The sequence below is a fragment of the Acomys minous genome (assembly GCF_964271855.1).
Source record: "Acomys minous genome assembly, chromosome: 1".
NCBI lineage: Eukaryota > Metazoa > Chordata > Mammalia > Rodentia > Muridae > Acomys > Acomys minous.
The window spans coordinates 123,895,591-123,921,222 of NC_140483.1; the positions used below are offsets into that span (position 1 = coordinate 123,895,591).

A 25,632-nucleotide genomic window follows, 5' to 3' on the forward strand; every position below is an offset into this window, starting at 1 on the left:
TAGAGCAACCACAGCCATATTGGGGGAAAAAGGATTAGGGAAACCTCTTTGAAAAAAATCACGTGTCAGGAAAAAAGGCTGAAAGTTATTCTTGTGGTGGAACAGCTCCTCTAGGAGGCCATCCAAAAGAAACGCTGCAGATGAGATCAGATGGTCATGAGGAAAATGCACTCCTTGGATTTAGAGAGAGCATTTATATATTATCACTAGCGGGGTTGCTCACTTGCGTATCTAAATCTTCTGGCCATCTGTCTTTCACTTCAGCTGCCCTGAAATCCTAATCATGGGACACCACAGCTCTCGGCCTTCCCTGTCTCCAGCAACCAGCAGGTGTCATTTGCAGAGCTATATCCTAGAGGTCAAAGATTCTCCATAAATCCCTCATGGCCACCTTCCAGCTTCCCTCAGTGGCCCCTGGAAAGCTTACTGCTGCCAGCATGCCCTCTGCACAACAAACGACTTCAATGACTTTTCCCAACTTTAATTCTTTTCCCAACTATGACCTAGTTCTCCCCAGAGTCACATTCTCTTTTCACTTGATCTTCACCCAGGACAATTTCACCCACACCTAGGGCTGTCTCGTGGAAATATGACGGCTCTACACCGCACAGCCAACTGTGCACACACAGCTTCACTAAGTACGCATCATCTCACCAGCCCAAGATAGAAAACATGGCCATATTAATGTTGGTATTCTTATGATTTTTTAAAACGTATTTATTTATTCACTCTGCATTTCAATCATAACTCCTCCCTCTTCTCCCCCAGGTCCCATCCCCTCCCTCTTCCACCTCTACCTGCTCCCCTATCCCTCAGGAAAGGTGAGCCATCCCCACCAACATACCACAACACATCAAGTCACAAGAGGACTGAGTGCATCCTCCTCAGTGGCCTGGCAAGGCAGCCCCACCAGGGAGAAGTGGCTGAAAGTTATGATGTTTGCTATCTCAACTCCTAGCAAATAATAAGTACATCACTGTTCAAGCTTGAATGAGATGCCCCTTAGATCTCGGGCATTTGAATATTTAATAACCAACTGGTAGCTGTTTGGGGAGTATAAAGAGGCGTGGCCTTGCTGGAGGAAGTTTGTCACGGGAATTGGGGTTTAAGGTTTCAAAAGACATTTCAAGTAAGTTCTTTCCACTTCCTGTTCATGTACTGAGATGTGAGCTCTCAGAGGCTGCTCCAGTGCTATCTGCATGTCTGCCTGCCTGCAGCCATGTTTGGATCTGATGGTGATGAACTCCTACCCCTCTTGAGCTACTAAGCCGTAATAAACCCTTCCTTCCATTTGTTGCCTTGGCCATGGTGTTTTGTCACAGAAAGAGAACAGTAAATAGTACATCACCATTTCCAAAGTCACCAGTAAAACAGTTATTGAAACTGGCCAGGCCTTTCTACCCATGCTGCACCACATTACAACAAGCTATCACTGCTTTTGCCTTCATTAACGTCATTAAGAAACTCTACCAAACTCTACCCTCTACGCTTTCTGACTCCATCTAGTTTAGTGTATCTGCCACATGGCAGAAGGAAGAATTTTTATGAAGTACAACTCTATTACATCTCCTCCCATTTAAACCCCGTGAGATTCCTATTGTCTTTGAAGCAAGGATAAAATACCCAGCACACCCTGTCGACTTGCCCACAGCTTCATCCCAACCAATCTTATTAACTGTCTTCCACCCACTGCCAGAGCACACCTGGTCCCACCACCCGAAGGCCTCGCCCCAGGCTGCCTCCGCTGTCTAGAGCGCATCTTTCTCCTTCCACCACTCTTCAGATCTCAGCTTGTGTCACATCTCCTAGAGAGCCTTACCCAACCTGTTCAGTCTGTTCCCGACAGACCCAAATCTTCGTCTGTGGATACACAGGCTTCTGTTCATAATTATAAGTTGATGGTGACAGTTGTTTAGTTAATATCTGTTTCATTATCACACTACGGTTCAGAGGGAGTAGAGACTGTGGCTGGTTTCTTTATCACTTATTTCCTAGCACACAGCTTAGCATATAATGTAAAATGTCAGCGTTGAAGAAGGGAGACTTACAAACATCTTAACTACTAAACAACTAAGCTTAATTGTAAAATTAAACTATCTGGTCTTTAACCCCATCAGAGACTTGAGAAGGTATAAAATTAAATACCTGAGTGTGCAGGGAGTGCAGGTGAGCAGCTTCCAAAATGAGAAGATGACAGAGACAGTTTGCTGACTGAACAGTCACCCAACACTCTCAATAATGGTGGGGCATCACCTTCTGGCCCAATATATCTGACAGACATATTTGTGCGGCAGGAACTATTGAGGACTTGCTTACCTATCTTGGCAGAATTTGGCCATCAACTCTGCCTGCATCCAAGCTTGCCCATTTTTAGGCAGAGTTCTGTCTGTGATAGAAATGAGGACATTTTGCTCAGTGGTTTGTTTGCCACATTTGAAGCCATCTCCATAAGGAGGTTCTTTGATGCTCATCATCTTCTTTGAGGTAAGCTAGTTGTTTTAGGAGGTAAATGGTTTTAGGTCTGGGTAGATGATTTAAGTTAATAGAGAGGAGATATGATAGATATTTAATACCGATACTCTTCAAGCTACTCCAAAAGATAGAAAGGGATGGAACATTACCAAATTCGTTTTATGAGGCCATAGTTTCATTGATACCTAAACCTCACAAAGACTCAACAAAGAAAGAGAATTTCAGACCAATTTCTCTGGTGAACATCGATGCAAAAATACTAAATAAAATACTTGCAAAACGAATACAAGAGCACATCAAAGATATCATTCATCATGACCAAGTAGGCTTCATTCCAGGCATGCAGGGATGGTTTAATATACGGAAATCCATCAATGTAATCCACCACATTAACAAACTGAAAATAAAAAACTACATGATCATCTCTTTAGACGCAGAGAAAGCATTTGATAAAATCCAACACCCATTCATGTTTAAAGTTTTAGAGAGATCGGGAATACAAGGCACTTTCCTCGACATAATAAAGGCTATATACATTCAGAATTTTAGATGCAACAAGACAGGAAAGATGTTTTCTTCAAGGTTGCCAAATACAAATAGCCAAAACACTATGAATGTAGCATTTATATAATTCCTGATTGTTTTCTGGTTCTTCTTGCTGTAGGTAATTTATTATATATATGTACACATATATGTAAAAAATAATTTTAAAATGAAATTTAGTCAGCAAATTGCCACTTATTCTCAATTCAAACATCACCTCAGAAGAGGCTCCTCCCATGTACAGCAGTGTTCTATTTGCTTCCCCCACAGTTCCTGCCTCAGCAGATTCATCACTAAGGCATCAGCTTACTATCTACGCTCAGAAACTTAAATGTCTTGTCCCTGTTTTCCTGTCCGAAGCCCAGGATTCAGAATACTGCTTGGCTGACACTCAGCAATCTTGGGTAAAAATGAAAAAAAAAAATGAATGTGGATGAGTAAAAATAAAGGCAGGGGAGTAGGGGAGACTTTAGTAGTCATTCACCTTGTTTAATTCCAGTTCCAAATTTAGTACCTAGGAGAACTTGTGCTGTTTATCAATGGATAAATATAACAGCGATACTAATAGGCTATTTTAGGCTTTTTGTTTGGTTGGTTGTTTTTTTGGTTTTTCGAGATACAGTTTCTCTGTGTAATAGCTCTGGCTATCCTGGAACTCGCTCTGTAGACTAGGCAGGCCTCGAACTCACAAAAATCTGCCTGCCTCTGCCTCTCAAGTGCTGAAATTAAAGGCGTGCACCACCACCACCCAACTATAAGAGGCTATTTTTACGGTAACTGTGATTATTAAGTAATATAATCCATCAAAGAGCTTAGAATAATATCTGTGGTAGAATAAATAAACACAGAAAATAGTTAACATTTTCACTATTAAAAATTCCAAAAAAATTCAGCATGTGTTATCTGCTTACATTTGTGTTATAATAAAATGTAGTAGATATTTATATAACATACCAATGTTCCTTAAGACTTATTTACAATCCTGGCTAATAAATTTAATCACGCTCACAAAGTATCTTTAATGACAAAAGAAATCATGCTGTAACATTCAATAAGGTCAGTAGTATGCAAATTATTTTTAAAGATATATTTTAAAGGTATTTCATAAATATTAAAGCATAGATGTGTTAAAATGTTCATTGCAACAGTGGGGCTTTGTAGTTATTTGGTGTTTGTGTTATGGCTTTGTGTGATCCAGGGACTGAACTTGGGACTTTACACATGATAGACAAGCACCCTCCCTCTGAGCTGTGTCTTAAGCCCCATAGTTACTTACTCAATTTTACAGTTTTCTACATTTTCCAAATTTTTATTTTAAAAAATACTGAGATTCCTTTCCATTTTTTGTTTGTTTTCTCTATACATTTTTTTTTCTCATAGAGTACACCCTGATTGCAGCTTTCCCTCCCTCCCCTTCCCCCATCTCTCCCTCATACTCTCCTCTCTCCCAGAACCACCCACCTCAGAAAAGAGCAGGCCTCCCAGGGACATCAACCAAACAGAGCATAACAAGCTACAATAAAAGTAGGCCCATACCATCACATCAAGGCTGAACAAGGCAACTCAGTAGGAGAAAAAGAATCCCACAAGAAGGCCAAAGTGTCAGGGACAGTCCTTCCACCCCGCACGGTTAGGAGTACCACAAGAACACCAAGATACTCAGCCAACGCATATATACAGAGGACCTAGGTCAGACCCCTACAGGCTTCCTGATCTCTGTGAGACCCCATGGGTCCCTGTCTGTTGATTCTGTGGACCCCTCTGGTTCCTCTGACCCTTCCTCCCCCTCGTCTACAAGACTCCCAGGGCTCCACACATGTTTGGTTGTGGTCCTCTGCTTCTGCTCCCATCAGTTGCAAGGATCTGTACCCCAGTTTCTAATTGGATCATTTAGTTTGTTGATCTCTTGTTTCTTCATTTGTATGTTGGAAGGTAGACCAAAAGCCAGCTTCTTGGTGTGAAAAATAAAAAAATAAAAAAACACTTCCTCTGTAAACATCAACTCTCATTTTTTGTGTGTTTGTTTTATTTGGGTTTTGTTTTTGGATTTTTGTTTTGTTTTGTCAATGAAGAGCCATCAGCATTCTTTACCTCTACACTAACACTGCACAATAATAATAATAGAAAAAAAAACTACTCAGAGCCTCCACTAACTTTCTTTAAAATCCATATTCTTTCTGGCTTTCTTTCTTTCTTTTCTTTTCTTTTCTTTTATTTTTGCATTCATTAGTGGTTTTCCTGCATATATGTCTGTGCTAGGGTATAAGATCACCTGGAACTGGAGTTACAGACAGTTGTGAGCTGCCATGTGTGTACTGGGAATTGAACCTGGGTCCTCTGGAAGAACAGCTAGTTCTCTTAACCTCTGGGTCATCTCTCCAGCCCCCTTCCTTCTGGCTTTCACAAGTTAAGTTGCATTTTTACATGGGTCCACTCGCCTGCTTCTTTTTCCTACCTATCTCCCTATAGCACCCTCTTCCGACTGAGTCTTTGCATTGCCTAGGCACTCCAAATGTCTCTACATGCTCTGCTGAGTGAACCAACTCTTTAACCTCTAACTGAGAAAACAGCCACGCTTGATACATATTATCTTTCTCTATATGCTTCTTCTGACCGACACAACTAAAGCAACGTGCACATCTTATCACTTAGTTTGCATGTCTATTATGTCACCTTCATCTGTTGTTATGCTTCTGGTATAGCACAAGACTATTACAAAATCTCTCTATATGTTTATTCTATAAAAGGGACTTTAGTAATAAGGAAGAGAGATACCATTTCAAATCTGTCTTCTTTGGTGTTAGACATATATATCTTTTTAAATTAGGCTCATTCTGTACATAACTTGATTAGCAATGACTCTTTAGTGATATACTCTATCTGTAAAAACTATTTTGTTTCTGAATATTCATCTAAAAACATAAAAACTGTTTTCTCCAGCTGTTTAATCATAAACTGCTTAGTCTCCTATCTTATCCCATTCCATTCAGCATTAATACTTGAATCACTATTTAAAAACTCATAAAAATAATCATATTCAGCTATTATACCACTAAGATTTTGAAAATACATCCTTTGAATACTCTTGTTTATTTAATTTATAATATGGTAGCCAGGTGACTGGTTTCAAGCCTGTTCCTTGAGGTATTTTCCTTTCTTTCGTCTTCTCTTCCTCCTGCTTTTTTACACAAAGACATTTAAAATATTATTTGCTTTTTTCTTTATTTTTTTCATTCTTTATCATTTCTACCATATTATCCTCCAATATAAAACTCTTTTTTCTCTCTGACTACAAAAACTTCAGCACAAAATATCTGCAAGCTGTCAACATCCTTATCTTATGCTGAACTCCTACTCCTAAACTCTCACGCAGTCTCCCAATTCTGACTGTTTTCCCTGCCTTCACTTCCCATATCTTTTCTGGGTTGTGCTGTCAGTCTATAAAGCTCACAGACCATGATAAAAGATGTTCTGTGATGTTAGTGCATTGTGGAGAGTTTACAACGTATCAAGTCTTTCCTATTTCTACTTTAAGAGATTCTAATCTAAGAAGTTCTACTTTTCCTCACATGACTATGGGCTGGGCTTCATGACTCCCTTCTAATGAACAAAACATGACGACAGCAATGTATACAACTTCAGAGATTAATTCACTGCAATTCCTCCTGGTCCTCTTGTTCCTAGGTCTCTTACTCTGAAGGAAGCCAACTGAAATACACAGTACACATGGTAACAAACTTAGATTTTGTGCCAAAGCCTTGTGAGTACACCATCTTGGAATCAGATCCTCTAGCTCAAGGCAAGTCTTAAGTCATCTTAAGATGACTACAGTCCCAGAGGACTTGATTCCCACTCATGAGAAACCTTAACTTAAAAACACAGCCCACTCCTCTCAACTTTGTAATCAGCAGGCCTTGTGTGAAATAATCCACATGTGCTGCTTTAGGCAGCTACATCTTCTCAGCACACTGTCATACAGTTACCAGTAACTAATAGAAATGGTGCCTAAGCAAATCAACAAACATACTGATGATTCCCAGCATCTACTAAGAATAGAACTCTAAGCTAAAAGAAAAACAATCATTGTAAATATTGAAGGCTGAGCTCTGTCTTCAAAAGCTGACCACTGAGTCAAACCTACGACGATGTAAAGATCTAAAACTTCACTGAACACACTGTTTGTCATACGGTGGTATGTCCCAAATTACATTTTAATATTACATTGAGTGTTTACTCATAGAAATGCTAATTAAAGCAACTTTGAGATTTCATCTCACCACACTGAGAATAGAAAAGATCAACAGAACAACTGACAACAAATGTTGCTGCGGGTCCATGGGGGAAAAAAGCTCTCATTCACTGTTGGTAGGAACTCAAACTGGTCCAACCACTGTGGAATTCAGTATGGAAAATCTTCAAAACAACAAAAAATATATCTATCCAATGACTCAGATTTATCCAAAGGGTTTGACATCCTACTCCATGAACACTTAGAATGTTCACTGATGCCTATTCACAATAGCCAGGAAGTGAAAACCACCTAAATGTCCTTCAGTATAGGAATGGATACTGAAAATGTGGTACATAGAGACAATGGAATACTATTGAGTTGTAAAGGAAAAGGAAATCAAGACATTTGCAGATCAATTGATGGACCTAGTAAAGATTATATTAAGTAAGGTAACCTCGACTCAGAAAGACAAACACTGCATGTTCTCTCTCATCTGAGGTTCCCAGCTCCAAATCTTCAGGTGTAAGCATACAACATAGAGTAACCACAGAAACTAGGGAGGTAAGGGGGTGGGCCTCGAGAAGGGAAGAGCAGGATATAGGTAATATGGACGTGAGAAGTGGAAAACCAGAGAGGGAGCCAAAGGACATAAGGGAGGGAAAGAGGCAAATAACACCACCTGGGCTGAGCACAGATTTATAAAAACCCTGAAACAGGCAAGAGAAACTTCATTTCAAATAGTTCTTCAGGGTAGTCCACATGGCTCCCAAAGCAATGTAGACTATTGATGTCACCCCTGGCTGCCCCTCAGAGGTGGAAGATAAGCCCCTAGTGCTGAAGAAGCAGCACACTTAGGACCCAGGACTCAGATGACTCGAGCTTTGTCTAACGTGAAAGCCTCTTTCCTGTTGTCTCGCTGCCACGACACTGGATATACTATTGCAAACTGCCAAGGGAGGGAAACAATACCCCTTCCCCACTGCAATGCCTATGAACCCAAACAGTGGCCATAAGGTGAAGTAAGCGGCACTCCAGTGCTGGTGGTAACCAACAGCTCTCTAATTGGACTTACGGCCCACTCAACAGGAGGGAGCGCACGCTTCGTACAGAAACCTAGAGAACTTACCAGGGGCTAGTGAAGTCATGAGCCTTAGAAAAGAATCTACTACCACTATTTTTCTAGACCAACACAATCACTTACTATATTCTAAACTTTATCCTTATACCCACAGATACGTGTATCTACCACTCTCATCAATTAAGTTTTTCTTTACAGCAAACGGAGGCCATTATAGAGAACCACAACTGGGTGCAATGCTGAGATCAATGGATCGTGGGGAACCCAGCTACAACAGATACATCCTCATCACAGCTCCACTAATCTGTGATTCAAAGAACATTACAAAAGAGAGGACAGAAAGCGGAGCCTGAATACCAGGGAAGTCTGCTGTAAAACAGTCTCTCCTAAAAATGGTTCCATAAGCAAGACCACAAAAATAGCAATATCAATGGGGAAATTTTGTGGAGTCCCACCCCTAGCCAAAGAACTGCAAGCAACTATTGATTGCTGGATGAATAATCAGCCTCTCCCAGTGATGAACCTCCTCATTGGTTACAAAGTGGCTGGCCTTGAACCCACATGCACAAACAACAAAAGCAGACTCAACAGGTTATGCTCATATATTTGTGCATACATATGCATATGTGTTTAACAAAAGCAATCAAAGAAAAACAGTTATCAATTTAATAGTGGATGGCAGATGGGAGGGGTTGAAGGGAGGAAAGGAAAGTGATGCAATTCTATTTTAATTAAAATGTATAAAATAGTAAAGTTAAAATTTTTTATTTTAAATTTTACTTTATAAAAATTCTAATTGTTCACTATAACTCCAGATATAGCAAAAGGTTAAGCTTAAGATGCACTCAAAACATGTCAGCCAAAAACACGTTGCCAAAGTATACTATTTATCAATAAAAGGTAGTAAGTGTAGAGTCAAAAGGTGGAGTCAAAAGTTCAAAGCAGATGACAAGTCAAATACCTAAGAAAGTGTGTTTGCTTAACAAAAGACAGAATGGAGATAGAAAAGAGGATAGTGATTCCACACAGTCTGAGCAGTAGAGCCTTGTGCTTTGGGATGATATCTTGGAGTGAAGTAGACCCGGGTTCTAATCCCAGATTTCCTCATCCCCAAGGAAAACATCACTAGCTTCTATTTACAGGTGCGGAATAGGATGTGAATGAATCACAAAAGCCCTAAATTTACCCGGGAAAGTGTTTCATCTGGATCTTAAAAACAAGTGAAGAGGCCAGGTGCAGCGGCGCATGCCTTTAATCCCAGCACTCGGGAGGCAGAGGCAGGCGGATATCTGAGTTCGAGGCCAGCCTGGTCTACAAAGGGAGTCCAGGACAGCCAAGGCTACACAGAGAAACCCTGTCTCAAAAAACCAAAAAGGAAAGAAAGAAAACTAAAGAAAGAAAACAAAAAAAACAAATGAAGAAACAATATTCCAGGGAATGAAAAGTGCCCTCTTACACTTACCTAAAACTACAGTTATCTCCTACCCCAGACAGCACATCCCAAAACTATTCTGGAATGCCCTTGGTTCCTAGAGGTCCCAAATAGGAAAACTCTGGGTTAACCTCATATAATGTGAAATGACTTAAATATGCAATCTCAAATGTCAGAAAACAATTATACCAAAGTTCTCTGAATGTTCCTTAAAGTGTAAAAATGACATCCGAGGAATCAGTTGTAAACATTTTTCAGTAATTTATGTTATATGCACTAAGAATATCTAAATTTTTAGCACCCACCTAAGTCTAAGTCTTGTCATGCAAATGGCAGAGAAACAAGAGGCTAGTACTTGTTTTATAGACACATGGTCGATGACTTAACAGTGGTTCAACTGAAGATATATTTCAACTCATAATGGCGTTAAAAACACTGTCTTTCAGTTTTAGTACAGTAGTAAATCAATTATATGATTTATTTTAAATTCAAAATATGCTTGTGATTTATAATTTGTGCAATTGTAGACTTAAATTCACGTTTTGAAAACATTTATGATAGGCTATTTAGGAATAATGTGTGGTAGTTTGGGATAGTAAATGCAGTTTCAACTTCTGCTGCACAGTCTCATGGTGAGTTGATCATGATGTGACCCCATTATAAGTTGAACAACATCTGTACTATCTATGTAGTCAGCAAAATCAAAACCATTTTCTTTTTTGTTGCACTGACCTTAAATCTTATCCTTCTATTAGACAGAAACCATCTAAGTTAATTACAGAAAATAAAAATCACCCAGATAGAGCAAGTTAATGGCTCTCAAATCTATTTAGTTTAAATCACACAGGGAAAGGAGGGGCCATGGTTTTTGTAACCTTCCAGCTTGCAAACAAAAATAAAATACGCCTCTAGTCCTGAACTCTTTTAAACCCACTCCACTTTTTCTTCCATGATATTTCATAACCTTTTTGTTCTACCACAGAAATGTAATGTTTTCCTGGGCACAAAATGGGGATAAGAAGCAGAAAATCTTGTTAGAAGAGGGCAAAGTCTACAATGTTTGCAAATAGGTGGAAATTCAAAAAGAAAGCAGGACAGACTTTTAACATGTGACTCTTCTGCTACAAAGTATGCACCATTTAATTCTCACTTTAATTTCTTCTCATTCCTTTATTTTCTCATTTTGTAAGGAAAACATAAATCAGTGTTTCATAAGCATGACTAATGTGTCTACATAATAGCACTAGCGTAAAAGAGACCCTAATAGCACTGACATCAAAAGATGGCTTGCTTGTTAAATTAATATGAATTTAACACAATATGTTTGAATACCTTAAGTAATTATTTTTAGACAACTCTTGTTAAGTATATCTCAATAAGGCTATTGGCTCTTGTCATAGTTGTGCCAAATAAAATGGAAGAGTCCATAGAGTATTTATCTGAGATCATCTCTAAGAGGCAAATACAATGGAAGAGAAAAGTAATCAGTGGTCAGAATTTAATACACCACCTTTGCCACAAATTTAATAGAATAGCAAAATAATTTTCTAAAAATTGGATAATGCCTCCCCATTTTATAATAAACTGGTGTTCATATAGTATAGATGCGTGTGTATACAGGATATATATCCATGGTCATATGGTATACTTACATGTACTGTTCATGTATCATATATACATGATACATATACTAGCCATTCACAGTTGTCATCTATGACATTAGCAAGTTAGTTCTTGATTATAGGATATTATACATGTAAATAAAGTATTTCAGATCTGATGATCCTTCTCCCTCAAAATACTTAGCAGCATTTAATAGAATGATCTCATAGTTGAGCAAAAATAAGCATATGTAAACAAGGTAATAGAACAATTTAACATTGCAAATATACTTAAACTGATTTAGTGTGGTGTCTAATTTTCTATGATGATTTGCTTGGGCCATGGGATTCTTAAGTATTTGTCTAAACATTATTTCAGTGAGGGGACCATGTTTGCATATTAAATTATAAGGGTTGTAAGGGTTCAGTTGCCATGAAACTGGCAATTGAGTTGAAGAACTGAGTAAAGCAAGTTGCCCTAGCTGATGCCAGTGTAGACTGGCATCATGTAATCCACTGAAAGTGAACTAGAACAAGAGGGGGGAGAAGGAATGACCTGCTCTGCCTGCCCTGCTAGTTCATATAGAAAGAACTCTATGGTCTTTCCGTATACCTGACTCAAACTCCACCACACTGGCAGCCCTGTTTTCTTAGATCATGTGGGCCATGTGAAACAATACTGGTTTGTCTGGGTCTCTCCAGAAAAGGGACATCTCAGCTTCTGATATCAAATGAGTTTTATACTAAATCTATATAGAAAGACAGACATCCTATAGACTGTCTCTGGAGAATCTTTATCAAATTAAGAATTAAACGGAAAAGAATAGTATCTGACACCAGAAGCAAAAAATTATGAGAAGAACCAGGACAGTGGTTCCCTATCTCTAGGCACTGCATGAAGATAAGCATTGTTAGAAGACTGTTAAAATTGGTTTAAAATGCTATTTGTAAATGATACGTTCTTGTAAACACTCTTTAGGTTGTTCAGTTTCCTATAATAAGCAAGGAGGTTTGATATGGTGGCCTTTGGCTCCTTACTTAGCAACTACTGAACAACTCAGGCTGCCTTGAGCAAAAGAACAGCATCCTAAGAATCAGCTGGGTTACCTTTATGCCAGGAGGAGTCATCTCACGCACTTCACAGACACCTTGAGAAACCTATGCAAAAATTGCAGCTGATTGCCATGGCCTAAAAGCACATCCTCAGCCTGGGCTGTTTGAAGCAGTTTGTACAAGGCTCTTTGTTATCACAAGTCTTGGTAAATGAGCTCCATCTTGTCCAGTAAGGTGGCCCTTCCCCTGGTCAAGGCACAGCAGTGCTAAGTCTATAAACATAAGGGAGGATCCTAGGAGCCAGAGATGACAAGGACACCAGGAGAACATGGCCCACAGAATCAACTAACCTGGCCTCACAGAGACATAACTGACAATCATGGAGCCTGCATGGGTCTGAGCTAGGTCCTCTGCATACATGCTCTGTTTGTTTAGTTGGAGGGTGTGGGACTCTAAAGTAACAGTCGGGCATCTCTGAGTCCCTTGCTTGCTCCCCTAAGGCTCATGGGACCCTTTTTCTCCTACTGAGTTGCCTTGATATGAGGATTTATGTCTAGTCTTATTGCATGTTGTTATTCCATGTTCAGTTGATAACCCTAGCAGGCCTGCAGTTTTCTTAAGGGAAACAGAAGAGCAGTAGATCTGGGGGACAGGCTAGGTAGTTGAAGGGGGACTAGGAAGAGGTGGAGAGAGGGGAGGCAGCACTTAGGATATATGGTATGAGAGAAGAATAAATATTTTTAAATGCATATGTTTTTAAACACCTTCCAAACAAATAGGAGAGATTTTACAGTGTGTGTGTGTGTGTGTGTGTGTGTGTGTGTGTGTGTGTGTGTGTGTAATATCTGATTATGGTTTCCCTTCCCGCAACTCCTCCGAAATCCTCCCCACCTCCCCTCCCATTGGATTCCATACCTTTCTGTCTGTCCATCTATATTCTGGCCAGGGAAGCAGGCAGGCTAACTCTAGAACTGTAACTCTCCATCTGCTCCTCCAAATCCATTCCTGAGTCCCATCCCCAGCTCTGTAGCAGACCACCTGCTGCAGCCTCCCCTTCCTCTCAGTCCCTCCATCCAATGGATCACACAGATCTTACCCTCCAAACCTCCTTCCCCTCCCAACCCCATTATCCCAACTCCAGCAGGCATTTCCTAGGAACCCTCAGCCAAGTGTGCCACAGAAGGAATTCGGCCAGCAAAGCGGGTAGGGGAGCTTCAGATCTTTACTGTCCTCATCGCAGCCCTGTAGCACACTATCTGCAGCAGCCTCTCCTCACTCTCTGCCCATATTCCCAGGGGACTAATCAGATTGCCCTTGAAACACCCTGATTTCCTCCCTCCTGTACACCCCCTCAACTCTCCCTCCTATTCCATCCCCATTTGTAACTGACAGGCCCCAATACCTAGAAGCACATTTTACTGAAGGGAAAAAAAAAAAAAAACAGGTGCCACACTTAGAATTCCAGAAAAATTCCCTACCAAGCAACACACTGCCACCACATCATTTCTAAGATCCAGAGAGGACAAGAGAAACCAAGGAACACAACACCCACTCAATAAAGACTAGATATCAGCGCGTAGAATTACTATCTTCCCAAACTCAGATGCCTGGAACACCAGTGTAAACACAACAACAAACCACCCTGGGCATAAGCAATCCTACCACAAGAGGCCCTAAGTATTGCAAAATAGCTGAAGCATAATGCAAAGACCATAAAACAGCCTTTATAGATATGATGGAGATCCTTAAAGAGGGAATGAATGTTAAAAAAAAAAAGAATAAAAATAATTTTTTAAAAGAGAGAGAATGAATAAATCACTTAAAAGAATCTATGAAAACACATACAAATAGTGGAAGAAAATGAATAAAATCATTCAAGACCTGAAAGTGGAAGTAGAATCAATTAAAAATAAAAACCTAAATTGAGGGAAATCTGGAAATGAAAAATTTAGGAGCTCAAACAGAAACTGCTTAGAGGCAAGCCTCACCAACAAAACACAAAAGATGGAAGAGAGAACCTCAAACATTGAAGACATAATAGAAGAAATCAACACCTCAGTTAAAGAAAGTGTTAAATCAACAAAACAAACAAAAATTAAACCTAGGAAAAATATTCAGAAAATCTGGGATAACATGAAAAGAACAAATCTACAAAAATAGGAATAGAAGAAACTCAGGCCAAAGGCACAGAAAATATTTTCAAAAAAATCATTTAAAAAATTTCCCTAACCTAAAAAATAGGCAATACCTATCAAGGTAAAAGAAGGATACAATACACCAAGTAGACTGGATCAGAAAAGAAATTCTCCTTGGCACATAATAATCAAAATACTAAACATACACAACAAATAAAGAATATTAAAACCTGCAAGAGAAAAAACCAAGTATCATATAAACACAGACCTATTTAGAGTGATGCCGGATTTCTTAGTAGAGACTTTAAAAGCCAAAAGGGCCTGGACAGGTGTTCTACAGACTCTAAGAGACCACAGACTAAATGTAGAAAATAAGATATTCAATGATAAGTCAAATTCAAACAAACCCATTCCCTACAGCAGGCACTAGAAAGAAAACTCCAACCAAAAGAGGTGAACTACATCAAAGAAAAGACAGAAATATGTAATCCCAAACCAGCATTTCAAAAGAGGACACACACACACACGCAGAGCAAAATAACAGGAATCTATTGATGCATCTCAATTTCAATGGTCTCCATTCCCCCAATAAAAAGGTACAGAGAAACAGAATAAATGTGGAAACAGGATCCATCTTTCTGCTGCATCCAAGAAACATACCTTAGCATCAAGGATAGATATCACCTTCAACTAGAGATAGAAAACAATATTCTAAGCAAATGGACCTGAGAAGCAAGCTGGTATAGCCATTTTAATATTTTAGACTTCAAAAAAAAAACTAATCAAAAGAGATATGGAAGAAAACTACACACACAAAATTTAAAAATCTACCAAAAGGACATTGAAATTTTGAACATTTATACACAAAACACAAGGGCACCCAAGCTCATTTAAAGAAAAACAACCACTGCTACAACGTATATCACATATTAGGCCTCACACACTGATAGTTGGAAACTTCAATACACTACTCTTGCAATAAAACAAAAACAGATTTTCTAGGAAAAAAAACTAAACAAAGAAATGATGGAGCTAGTTGATATTACAAACAAAATGAACCTAACAGGTATTTACAGCACATTTCACTCAAACAGAAAAGAAAATACCTTTTTCTCTATACCTCATAGGACTTTCTCTAAAATTGACCACATATTCGAATGCAAAGCAAGTCTTAACAGATACAGAAAACTGAAGTAACATTTTCCATCCTATCTGACAACATGGATTAAAGTTGGATATCAACAACAAAAACAACAGAAAGCTCATAGAAACTGAACAAGTAAGCTCCTGAATGAATAATGAGTCAAAACAGATATTAATAAAGACTTTTTACAACTGGCTAGAAATTAATAGATAACATATTCAAACTTAGGGGACATAATGAAGGAAGTTCTAACAAGCAAAACCATAGCACTGAGTATCTATATAAAAAAATGTTGGCAAGGTCTTATACTAGTAACATAACAGCACATTTGAAATCTCTAGAACAAAAAAGAAAGAAAGAAAGAAAGAAAGAAAGAAAGAAAGAAAGAAACTAAAAAGAGTAGACAACCATAAATAAACTCGGGGCTGAAATCAATAAAATAAAAACAATGCAAAGAATCAATGAAACAAAGAGTTGGTTCTTTGAGAAAAATCAATAAGACTGACAAACACTTATCCAAATTAAGTAAAAGGCAGAGAGAAAAATACTCAAAGTAATGAAATTAAAAAGAATAGTGGAACATAACTACAGACTACAAGAAATCCTAGAGAATCGTAAGAATAGATATTTTCCTAGTCTTATGAAATATTTTTTTCTTTTTTACTTTTTTAAAATTAAATTTATTCATATTACATCTCAATTGTTTCCCCTCACTTGTATCCACCTGTTCCTCTGTCACTCCCTCCCATTTTCACTCTATTCCCCTCCCTGAGGTCTGTGACCAAAGGGGACCTCCTCCCCCACCATATTGACCAAGGCTATGAAGTCTCATCTTGGGTAGCCTGCTTATCTTTTCTCTGAGTGCCACCAGGCCTCTGCGCCATGGGGAAGTGGTCAAATATGGGGCACCAGAGTTCATGTCAGAGTCTGTCCCCACTCTCCACACAACTGTGGAGAATGTGCTGTCCCTTGGATAGATCTGAGTAGTGATTAAATGTTTACTGTATGTATTGTCCTTGGCTGGTGCAGTAGTTTGAGCAGACCCCCTGGGTCCATATTCACGTGTCATGATGTTCTTCTTGTAGGTTTCTAGGACCCTCTGGATCCTTCTATTTCCCCGTTCTCCCATACTTCTCTCACCTAGAGTCCCAGTAGGATGCCCTCACATCTATCCCAATCTCCTGGTAAGTGAAGACTTTCATGGGACATCCCTTTTGAGCTCGTGTCCAGTTATAAGTGAATATATGCCAAGTGAGTCTTTCTGCTTCTGGGTTAACTCACTCAGTATGATCATTTCTAGTTATCTCCACTTGTCCACAAATTTCGGGATTTCCTTGTTTTTAACAGCCGAGTAGTATTCCATAGAGTAAATGTGCCACACTGTCTTTATCCATTCTTTGACTGAGGGACATTTAGGTTGTTTCCAGATTCTGGCTATTATGAATAAGGTTGCTATGAACATGGTTGAGCATATGTCCTTGTTGTGTGGTGGAGTATCTTCTGGGTATATTCCAAGGAGTGGAATAGCTGGGTCTTGAGGGACCCCTATTCCCAGTTTTCTGAGTAAGGGCCAGATAGATTTCCAAAGAGGTTATACAAGTTTGCATTCCCACCAGCAATGAAGGAGTGTTCCCCTTTCTCCACATCATAAGGATAGATGTTAAAAAACTGTACTCCACCAAATACTCCACAGGCAGAGACTTTCTGAACAGAACATCACTAGCACTGGCATTAAAATCAAAAAACTAACAAATGGGACATGATGAAACTTAAAAGCTTCTGTAAAGCAAAGGATATTATCATTCAAACAAAACAGCAGCCTACAGATTTTCACCAACTGCACATTCAATAGAAGACTAACTTCCAAAATATATAAAGAACTCAAAAGCTAGATATCATGAAGACAAATTAAAAATGGCGTACAGATCTAAACAGAGAATTCTCGAAAGAGGAAACATGGGCCAGGCATGGTGATGCACACCTGTGATCCCAGCACTCAGGAGGCACAGGCAAGCGGATCTCCTTGAGTTTGAGGCCAGACTGGTCACAGAGTGTGTTCCAGGCCAGCCAAGGCTACACAGAGAAACCTTGTCTCAAAAAAAAAAAAAAAGAAAGAAAGAAAGAAAGAAAGAAAGAAAGAAAGAAAGAAAGAAAGAAAAGAAAAAAGGAAACGCAATTAGCTGAGAAACACAGAAATCTTCAACATCCTTATCATCAGGGAAATGCAAATCAAAACTACTTTAAGATTTCATTTTACGCTTCCTGTCGCAGCAGCCATCGGAGAGCAGCAGCCATGGCCCTGCACTACCCGATGGCCGTGGGCCTCAACAAGGGCCACAAAGTGACGAAGAACGTCAGCAAGCCGAGGCACAGCCGGCGCTGCGGGCGCCTCACCAAGCACACCAAGTTCGTGCGGGACATGATCAGGGAGGTGTGCGGCTTCGCGCCCTACGAGTGGCGTGCCATGGAGCTGCTCAAGGTGTCCAAGGACAAGCGTGCCATGGAGCTGCTCAAGGTGTCCAAGGACAAGCGTGCCCTCAAGTTCATCAAGAAGCGGGTGGGCACACACATACAGGCCAAGAGGAAGCGGGAGGAGCTTAGCAACGTGCTGGCCAGTCATGAGGAAGGCCGCGGCCAAGAAGGACTGATGCCCCCTCCCTCAATAAATGTCTGTGCAGTTTTATGCGTAAAAAAAAAAAGATTTCATCTTACACCTGTTAGAAAGACTAAGATCAATATAACAAGTGAGAGCTCATGATAGCAAGGCTGTGAAGTGAGGGGAACACTCCTCCATTGCTGGTGGGAGGTGCAAACTTGTACAAACACTATGGAAATCGGTGTGATGTTTCCTCAGGAAGTTGGGAATTGTTCTACCTCAAGATACAGCTGTATCACTCCTGGGCATATATCCAAAGGACAAACCATCCTACCACAGAAACACTTGCTCAACCATGTTGACTGTTGTTTTGTTCATAATAGCCAGAAATTGGAAATAATCTAGATGCCCAAAAGATAACGAACAAGAAAATGTGGTATTTATTTACACAGTGGAATATTACTCTGCCATTAAAAATGAAATCATAAAATTTCCAGTAAATACAGCTATAAAAAAAACCTATTCTTCATGAGATAACTGACCTAGGAAGACAAATATTGTATGCACTCACTTATATATGGATGTTAGTTGATATATGTTTAATAAGCAAGCTACAACCCATATCATTGCATGGTTAGGTAGATACTAAAGGACTAGGGAGTAGGGATGGATCTCCCCAATAAAGGGTAATAAAATAGATAGCTATGGATGGACAGGGGATTGGATGATGCAGTCATTGGAATGAGAGGATGAAATGGAAAGGGGAAGGTAAAAGGGAGTAAGGGAGGAAATATGAGGAGGGACAGCTAACTTAAGGGCTATTTGAGGTATAGTATTGAAACCTAATACAGTATAAGTTTACTAAATAAGATACAAGGGGGATATAAATAAAATTGACAAATGTTGGGGAAGAAGGAGCCCCAATTAGGCATCTCTCTTCATCAAATAAAGATTCCAGTACTGAGTATGAGTTACATCTAATCAAGTTGTTGGCCAAAGGGATCCTCTGGGAATCCCCAAACAACCCAGGCTATTGCCAAGGTTATTGGTTGTTCTCCACAAACTTACAGCAAGGCCCCATTGCTGAAGAAAAACCTGTACAACTCATTGAGCATGGAAAAGGCCATGCTGGCACCTACACAGAGCCTTCACTCATACTGGCTGAGTGTTGTCCTTTGGTACTGGAAAGTACTTTGCATACTCCCAATGGAGAAAGGTAACACCAACCCAGCCACAAACCTTTCATCTACAATGGGTGTCCTGCCTGCAAGACATGCTAGCACAATGGTGACACAAACTTGTGGGAGTAACCAATAAATATCTGTTAGACTTAAGGCCCAGTCCATGAGATGGAACCCATCCCTGACGTAACTCAGGTGCCAAGAACTGAGACCAGATAGGCCAGGGACCTAGAAGACCAAATAATACTGTTCTGTTAAAGGAATGTAGCAATAAAATGATTCTTAATGACATTCTGCTGGACTCTTTAGTGTCCTGCTCAGCCACCTTCAGAGAAACTTCTCCCTGTACCAGAGGGAAACAAATACAGAGACCCACAGCCAGACAATGAGCAGAGACAGACTTTGAAACATTCAGTCCTAGATGGGATATCTCCATCAAATCCCTCCCCTCAAGGGTACAAAAAACTTTGTGGATGAGGCAGCAGAAAGAGTAAGAGCCATAGAGGATGGAGGGCACCAAGGAAACAAGGCCTTTACTTGTCCATTAAAAAACCTATGTCTACTTCATTTTCTTAATGTAGATAAGATTTCCTTTCATTCCTTACCCCGTACAGAGTAAGATTAAGATGTCTTAATCTTTTCAAGTTCTGGTACCCAGTTACATAGTCAGCACCTTTCCGCTGGAGAAGGGAGTCATATTCATAGACACTCCTCCTTCCTGCACATGGCTTCAGAGGACAGCAGGCGAAGGGACCTCTGTGAAGACTCCAAGCAGCCGAGGTCCTCTCTGTGTGTTCTGTAGAGCCTGGAACTAACACTGGCCAGTTCCGTCTTAAAACTTACCCAATCTAGGCAACGACTCAGAGCACGGTACTAGGAAAAATATTCAAAGATTTATATAAAAAAGCTGTTTCTGGTTTGAGAGCTGGTTGTGGCTCTTTGCTCTCCCATTTTTCTGAACTGGACAGGAAATTAAAACTTGAGTGGCCAGATTCACAAAGAGAAATGCAGGGGGAAATGTCAGTTTGCAGATTCTAAATTGATTTTCACCCATGCAGGCCCCAATGTGGTTTTAAATAAACCCACTTAAAAGTGAAGAGCTTTTAATTTCATTCAGTGTATTTTTGTTCTTTGTTCAAACTATCAGTATTTCAAAGGATGGCTGCTAAGTTACAAATACAATTTAAAAGAAAGGAAAGAAGTTTTAAGCCTGTCTCAAAGTAATTTTAATTGTGTTTTAGATATACAAATAGTTACAATATTTCTCTTTCTCTTTTCTCACTCCAAAACCTACCATATGCTCCTCCTTGCATTTTTCAAATGTGTGGCCCATGTTTCATGGCTAGCAGAGATGTGTGTGTGTGTGTGTGTGTGTGTGTGTGTGTGTGTGTGTGTGTGTGTGTGTGTGTGTGTGTGTGTTCCTACATACATAAGTACAAGCTGCTCCATCTGTATACTGTTACTTGCATGCATGTTTTCAGAGCTGACTATAGAAACACTCCTGGTAGCGTTTTACATAACAGTCTATATGTAACCATGGACTGAAGAAACTCATGGGTTTCAAGGTGAAGGCTAGGTGCATATCCATGTCTTGCACACAGCCTCCCCACTATGGAATACTACTCAGCTATTAAAAACAAGGAAATCCTGAAATTTGTGGACAAGTGGATAGAACTAGAAATGATCATACTGAGTGAGTTAACCCAGATGCAGAAAGACTCACATGGTATATACTCACTTATAATTGAACACTAGACCAAAAGGGATGTCCCCTGGAAGTCTTCACTTACCAGGAGATTAGGACAGATGTGAGGACTTCCTAATGGGACTCTAGGTGATAGAAGTATGGGAGAATGGGGAAATAGAAGGATCCAGAAGGTCCTAGAAACCTATAAAAAGAACATCATGACAGGTAGATATGGACCCAGGGGGGGTCTGCTCAAACTACTGCACCAGCCAAGGACAATACATGCAGTAAATATTGAACATCTACTTAGATCTAGCCAATGGACAGGACATTATCCACAGTTGTGTGGAGAGTGGGGACTGACTGACATGAACTCTAGTGTCCCATATTTGACCACTTCCCCTTGGTGGGAGGCTTGGTGGCACTCAGAGAAAAGATAAGCAGGCTACCAAGATGAGACTTCATAGCCTGGATCAATATGGTGGGGGAGGAGGTCCCCTTTGGTCACAGACCTAGGGGAGAGGAATAGAGTGAAAGAGGGAGGGAGGGAGAAAGGAACAGGAGGATACAAGTGAGGAGAAAACAACTTACATGTAATCTGAATAAATTAATTAATTAAAATAAAATAAAGTGTCTGAGCCTGTTTCTATAGATAGAATAGCAGTCACTTCATTGAACTTCAAACATCAAATAAAGAATGTGTAATGTGCTTGATAATCTGTACATCTTTCTAGAAAAATAATGTAATCAATCAACCCACAGCCCAGCGTCTAGAGTAAACAAACTGGGGGTGGGGAGTGGGGGGGGGTTTCCCCTCAGCAGCAAAGTCATGTTTGAATCAACAGTTGTTTGTTCCTTCATTTTTATTATTGTTATGATCTTATTTCCAAAATTTTTATGTTGACATATAATTCCAAAGTTGATAGTATTGAGAAATAAATGGTAATGAGGGCCTTTTCTCATAAATAGGATTAATGTCCTTTACAAGAGGCTCCTGGGAATGTATGTATCTTTTTACCACATAAGGACCCATTAGACAACATCATCTTTAAAACACAATGAGTCCGCACTAGATTGCAAATCTCTCAGTGACTTGATCCAGGATGGTTTACAAATCATCGACATGAGGTATTTTGCTAAAGCAGGTTGAACAAAATATAAACACTGACGTCACTAATTCATCTCCACCAGACAGGGCTGAAAATAATGTTGTACATTTCAGGTGGGTAAGTAAAAGGTGCTTCCAGTTTCAAGATGGAAAGACTCAGTGCATTCAGAAGTCTCCCTCCATATTCCAAATCCTAGACAAGATTCCATGATAAATAACAGTAAATAAATGGCTGCCTAAGATTTGGGCACAGGGGTCCCGCTCAAACTAAGGCACCAGCCAAGGACAATACAGGCGGTAAACCTTAAGCCCCTACCCAGATCTAGCCAATGGACAGAACACTCTCCACAGTTGAGTGGAGAGTGGGATATGACTTTCTCACATACTCTGGTGTCTCACCTTTGACCATGTCCCCTGGACGGGGAGACCTGGTGGCACTCAGAGGAAGGACAGCAGGTTGCCAAGAAGAGACTTGATACCCTATGATCATATAGAGGGGGAGGTAATCCCCCTCAGGAACAGTCATAGGGGAGGGGAATAAGGGGAAATTGGGAGGGAGGGAAGAATGGGAGGATACAAGGGATGGGATAACCACTGAGATGTAACAAGAATAAATTAATAAAGGAGGAAAATAAATAAATAAATAAATAAATGGCTGCCTAAAGTCACAGAGAGCAATTCCCACAGGAATAGCCATGTGAGGACACTCAGCAGAGAACGAAGTAACAATCAAAATGAATATAGAAGGTAGAGGAAGAGTTACCATCCAAAATCAGTTGATTTTCTTTTCTGGCCTACTCTATTTGGTGTTCTGTTGGCCTCTTCACGGGTGGATCAGGGTCCAGGGGGTCTGCTCAAACTATTGCACTAACCAAGGACAATACAAGTAGTAAACATCGAACTCCTACTCTGATCTACCTAATGGACGGGACATTCTCCACAGTTATGTGGAGAGCAGGGACTGACTCTGACGTGAACTCTGGTGCCCCATATTTGACCACCTTCCCTTGGTGGGGAGGCCTGATGGCATTCAAAGAAAGAATAAGCAGGCTACCAAGATGAGACTTGATAGCCTATGACCATATAGTGGGGGAGGAGGTCCTCCTCGGTCCTAGACCTAGGGGAGGGGAATAAGGTGAAAGCGGAAGGGAGGGAGGAATGGAAGGATACAAATGATGGGATAACAATTGAGTTGTAAGATAAATAAATTAATAAAATTAAAATTAAAAAAACAAAATTAGTTGAGGAAATGCAATCCAGAGAGACAATAGAGACTTCACAGAAGAACGGGATGGAGACAAGCACAGATAGTGTCACTGCTGTATGCTCAAGAGAGGCAGCACTGTGGATTCAAGGACTCACACAGCACCCCACAGTACTCTCCACCTCCTAGCACCTCACTTTCTTCCCCTGACCTCCAAACTTCCATAACCTTCATGGCCTAACCAAAATTGTCTTTGAGCAGGCAGGGAAGGAATTGATTTTGCCCTGGTGGCTGGCAACCTCAGGGAAGAATCAGATTTATCATACTGACTAGCATATTTCACTTTGAGTCAGAATTGCAGGGAAAGCTGCCAATTTTAGAGAAACTCTCAAGTGCTCCAAATTAAATAGCTTTTTAAATGAAGTTATCTGATTAATCACTGAATGCCAACATCTAGAGAAAACAGAACATGCAAAAAACATGTGCATGATTTTTGATTCATGAACTGTAACATCCAGAAGATTTTGTAGGGGACTAGAAAATGATATTTACAAAGATATACTGCACAAAAATAACTGAAAGTATTCTTATTAACTACATAGTCTGAAATGCCTCACATGTCGAAAGCTTGGAGATTATTTAATTTCATGCATACATAAACATTTCACAGATATGATAAATAATGATGTAGAAAAGTAAATCAGGAGAAAATGTTTACTTTTAAATTAAGTGCACATTTTAAAGCATGTATGTATTACAACAGCAATGTGTATGATGAATTTTAATAATACGCATGCTTGAAAATTCCATCCCTATCTGTGCATGTTATAAACATATGTTTATGGTAAAGAAATAAAGCAGTGTGTTGATGGTATAGATCCTGCTCCATCATGCTGGTCAGATTACAGGCAATTTCATTTTTCTTCTTCATTTATCTATATTTTCCAAATAATCAACAATGAAAGAAGTTTTTTCTGGAAATAATTAAAATTTACATTAACCTAGTTATAAATCCTAGTACGCAAAGTTCCTTTCTGTTTGTCTGTTTGCTTGTTTGTTTTTCGAGACAGGGTTTCTCTGTGTGTAGCCCTGGCTATCCTGGAACTCCCTCTATAGATCAAGCTGGCCTCAAACTCACAGAGATCCACCAGCCTCTGCCTCCTGAGTGCTGGGATTAAAGGTGAGCACTACCACCTCCCAGCCATGCATACTTTCTGATGAAGGTAATTTCTCAACTGACATTTTCTCTTCCTAGTTAACTCTAACTTATGTAAAAAAAAAAAACTAACCAGTATGCATATTTTGGTCTAATAATAAAAATAAATCATGCAGTCCCACTACCAAAGTTTTCTTGATAATCCTTAGGCAATGAAAATATAATTAACATTTCATTTGAATTAATAAGATGCCAAATTGTTTTTGCATGGGAAAAGTGGAACTATATCATCTGAGGCTTCTAGGCATTTTTTTAAATAATTATTCAAATGTAATTTCCAATATATAACCAAATTTACCAAGTATATGCAAAAAGGTGCACTAACTTGAATAGCACTTTTGTGGATAGTCATGACTGACAGAGATGACTGAGCCTGCACTAACAACCAGATAAGCCAAATGTAGCCAATATGTACCCTAAATATTCTCTTTCATTATTGTATTTATTAGACTTAAACATTAAAGTCATTACAATTACCATTTTTAGCAAATAAAGTTCAGTTAAAAATGTAAATGGTAAACTGGGCGTGGTGGAGCACGCCTTTAATCCTAGCGCTCAGGAGCAGAACAGGTGAATTGCTATGAGTTTGAGGCCAGCTTGGTCTACAAAGAAAGTTCTAGGACACCCAGGGCTACACAGAGACCCTATCTCAAGAAGAAAAAAAAAAAGTAAATGGTAGCATTGTAGATTTTAAAAGGGAAGAACCAGAAATTGCACAATGAATAAAGTTGGGGAGGGGGGACAAATAACTAGATTTAACAATATTTAAGTATTGTTAAAAAGTAAATTATAGGATACTCAGCCTACCTCAGAGATGATGAGCATCAAAGAACCTCCTTATGGAGTTGGCTTCAAATGTGGCAAACCAGCCATTGGGCAACATGTCCTTGTTCCTCCCATAGGCAGAATTCTGCTAAAAAATGGGCAAACTTGGATGCAGGTAGAGTTGAC

At 39.7% G+C, this 25,632-nt stretch overlaps 1 protein-coding gene and 1 pseudogene across 3 annotated transcripts in view; one reads left to right on the forward strand and one right to left on the reverse strand.

Annotated features, from left to right (window-relative positions):
* The window catches only part of LRRC69 (leucine rich repeat containing 69), a 114,328-nt gene that overhangs the window by 45,057 nt on the left and 43,639 nt on the right, over positions 1-25,632 (reverse strand). Inside the window, exon 6 of one of the 2 annotated variants that reach the window (XM_084759820.1) lies at positions 20,310-20,339. The exons of the other annotated variant lie outside the window; for it this stretch is intronic. Coding sequence (XP_084615946.1) covers positions 20,310-20,339 — 30 coding nt within the window. The remainder of the gene's footprint in view (positions 1-20,309; positions 20,340-25,632) is intronic. 2 annotated transcript variants of the gene reach the window in all.
* On the forward strand, positions 17,920-18,352 carry LOC311585398 (large ribosomal subunit protein eL36-like; annotated as a pseudogene). Its single transcript has one exon. The product of its transcript is annotated as a large ribosomal subunit protein eL36-like (transcript).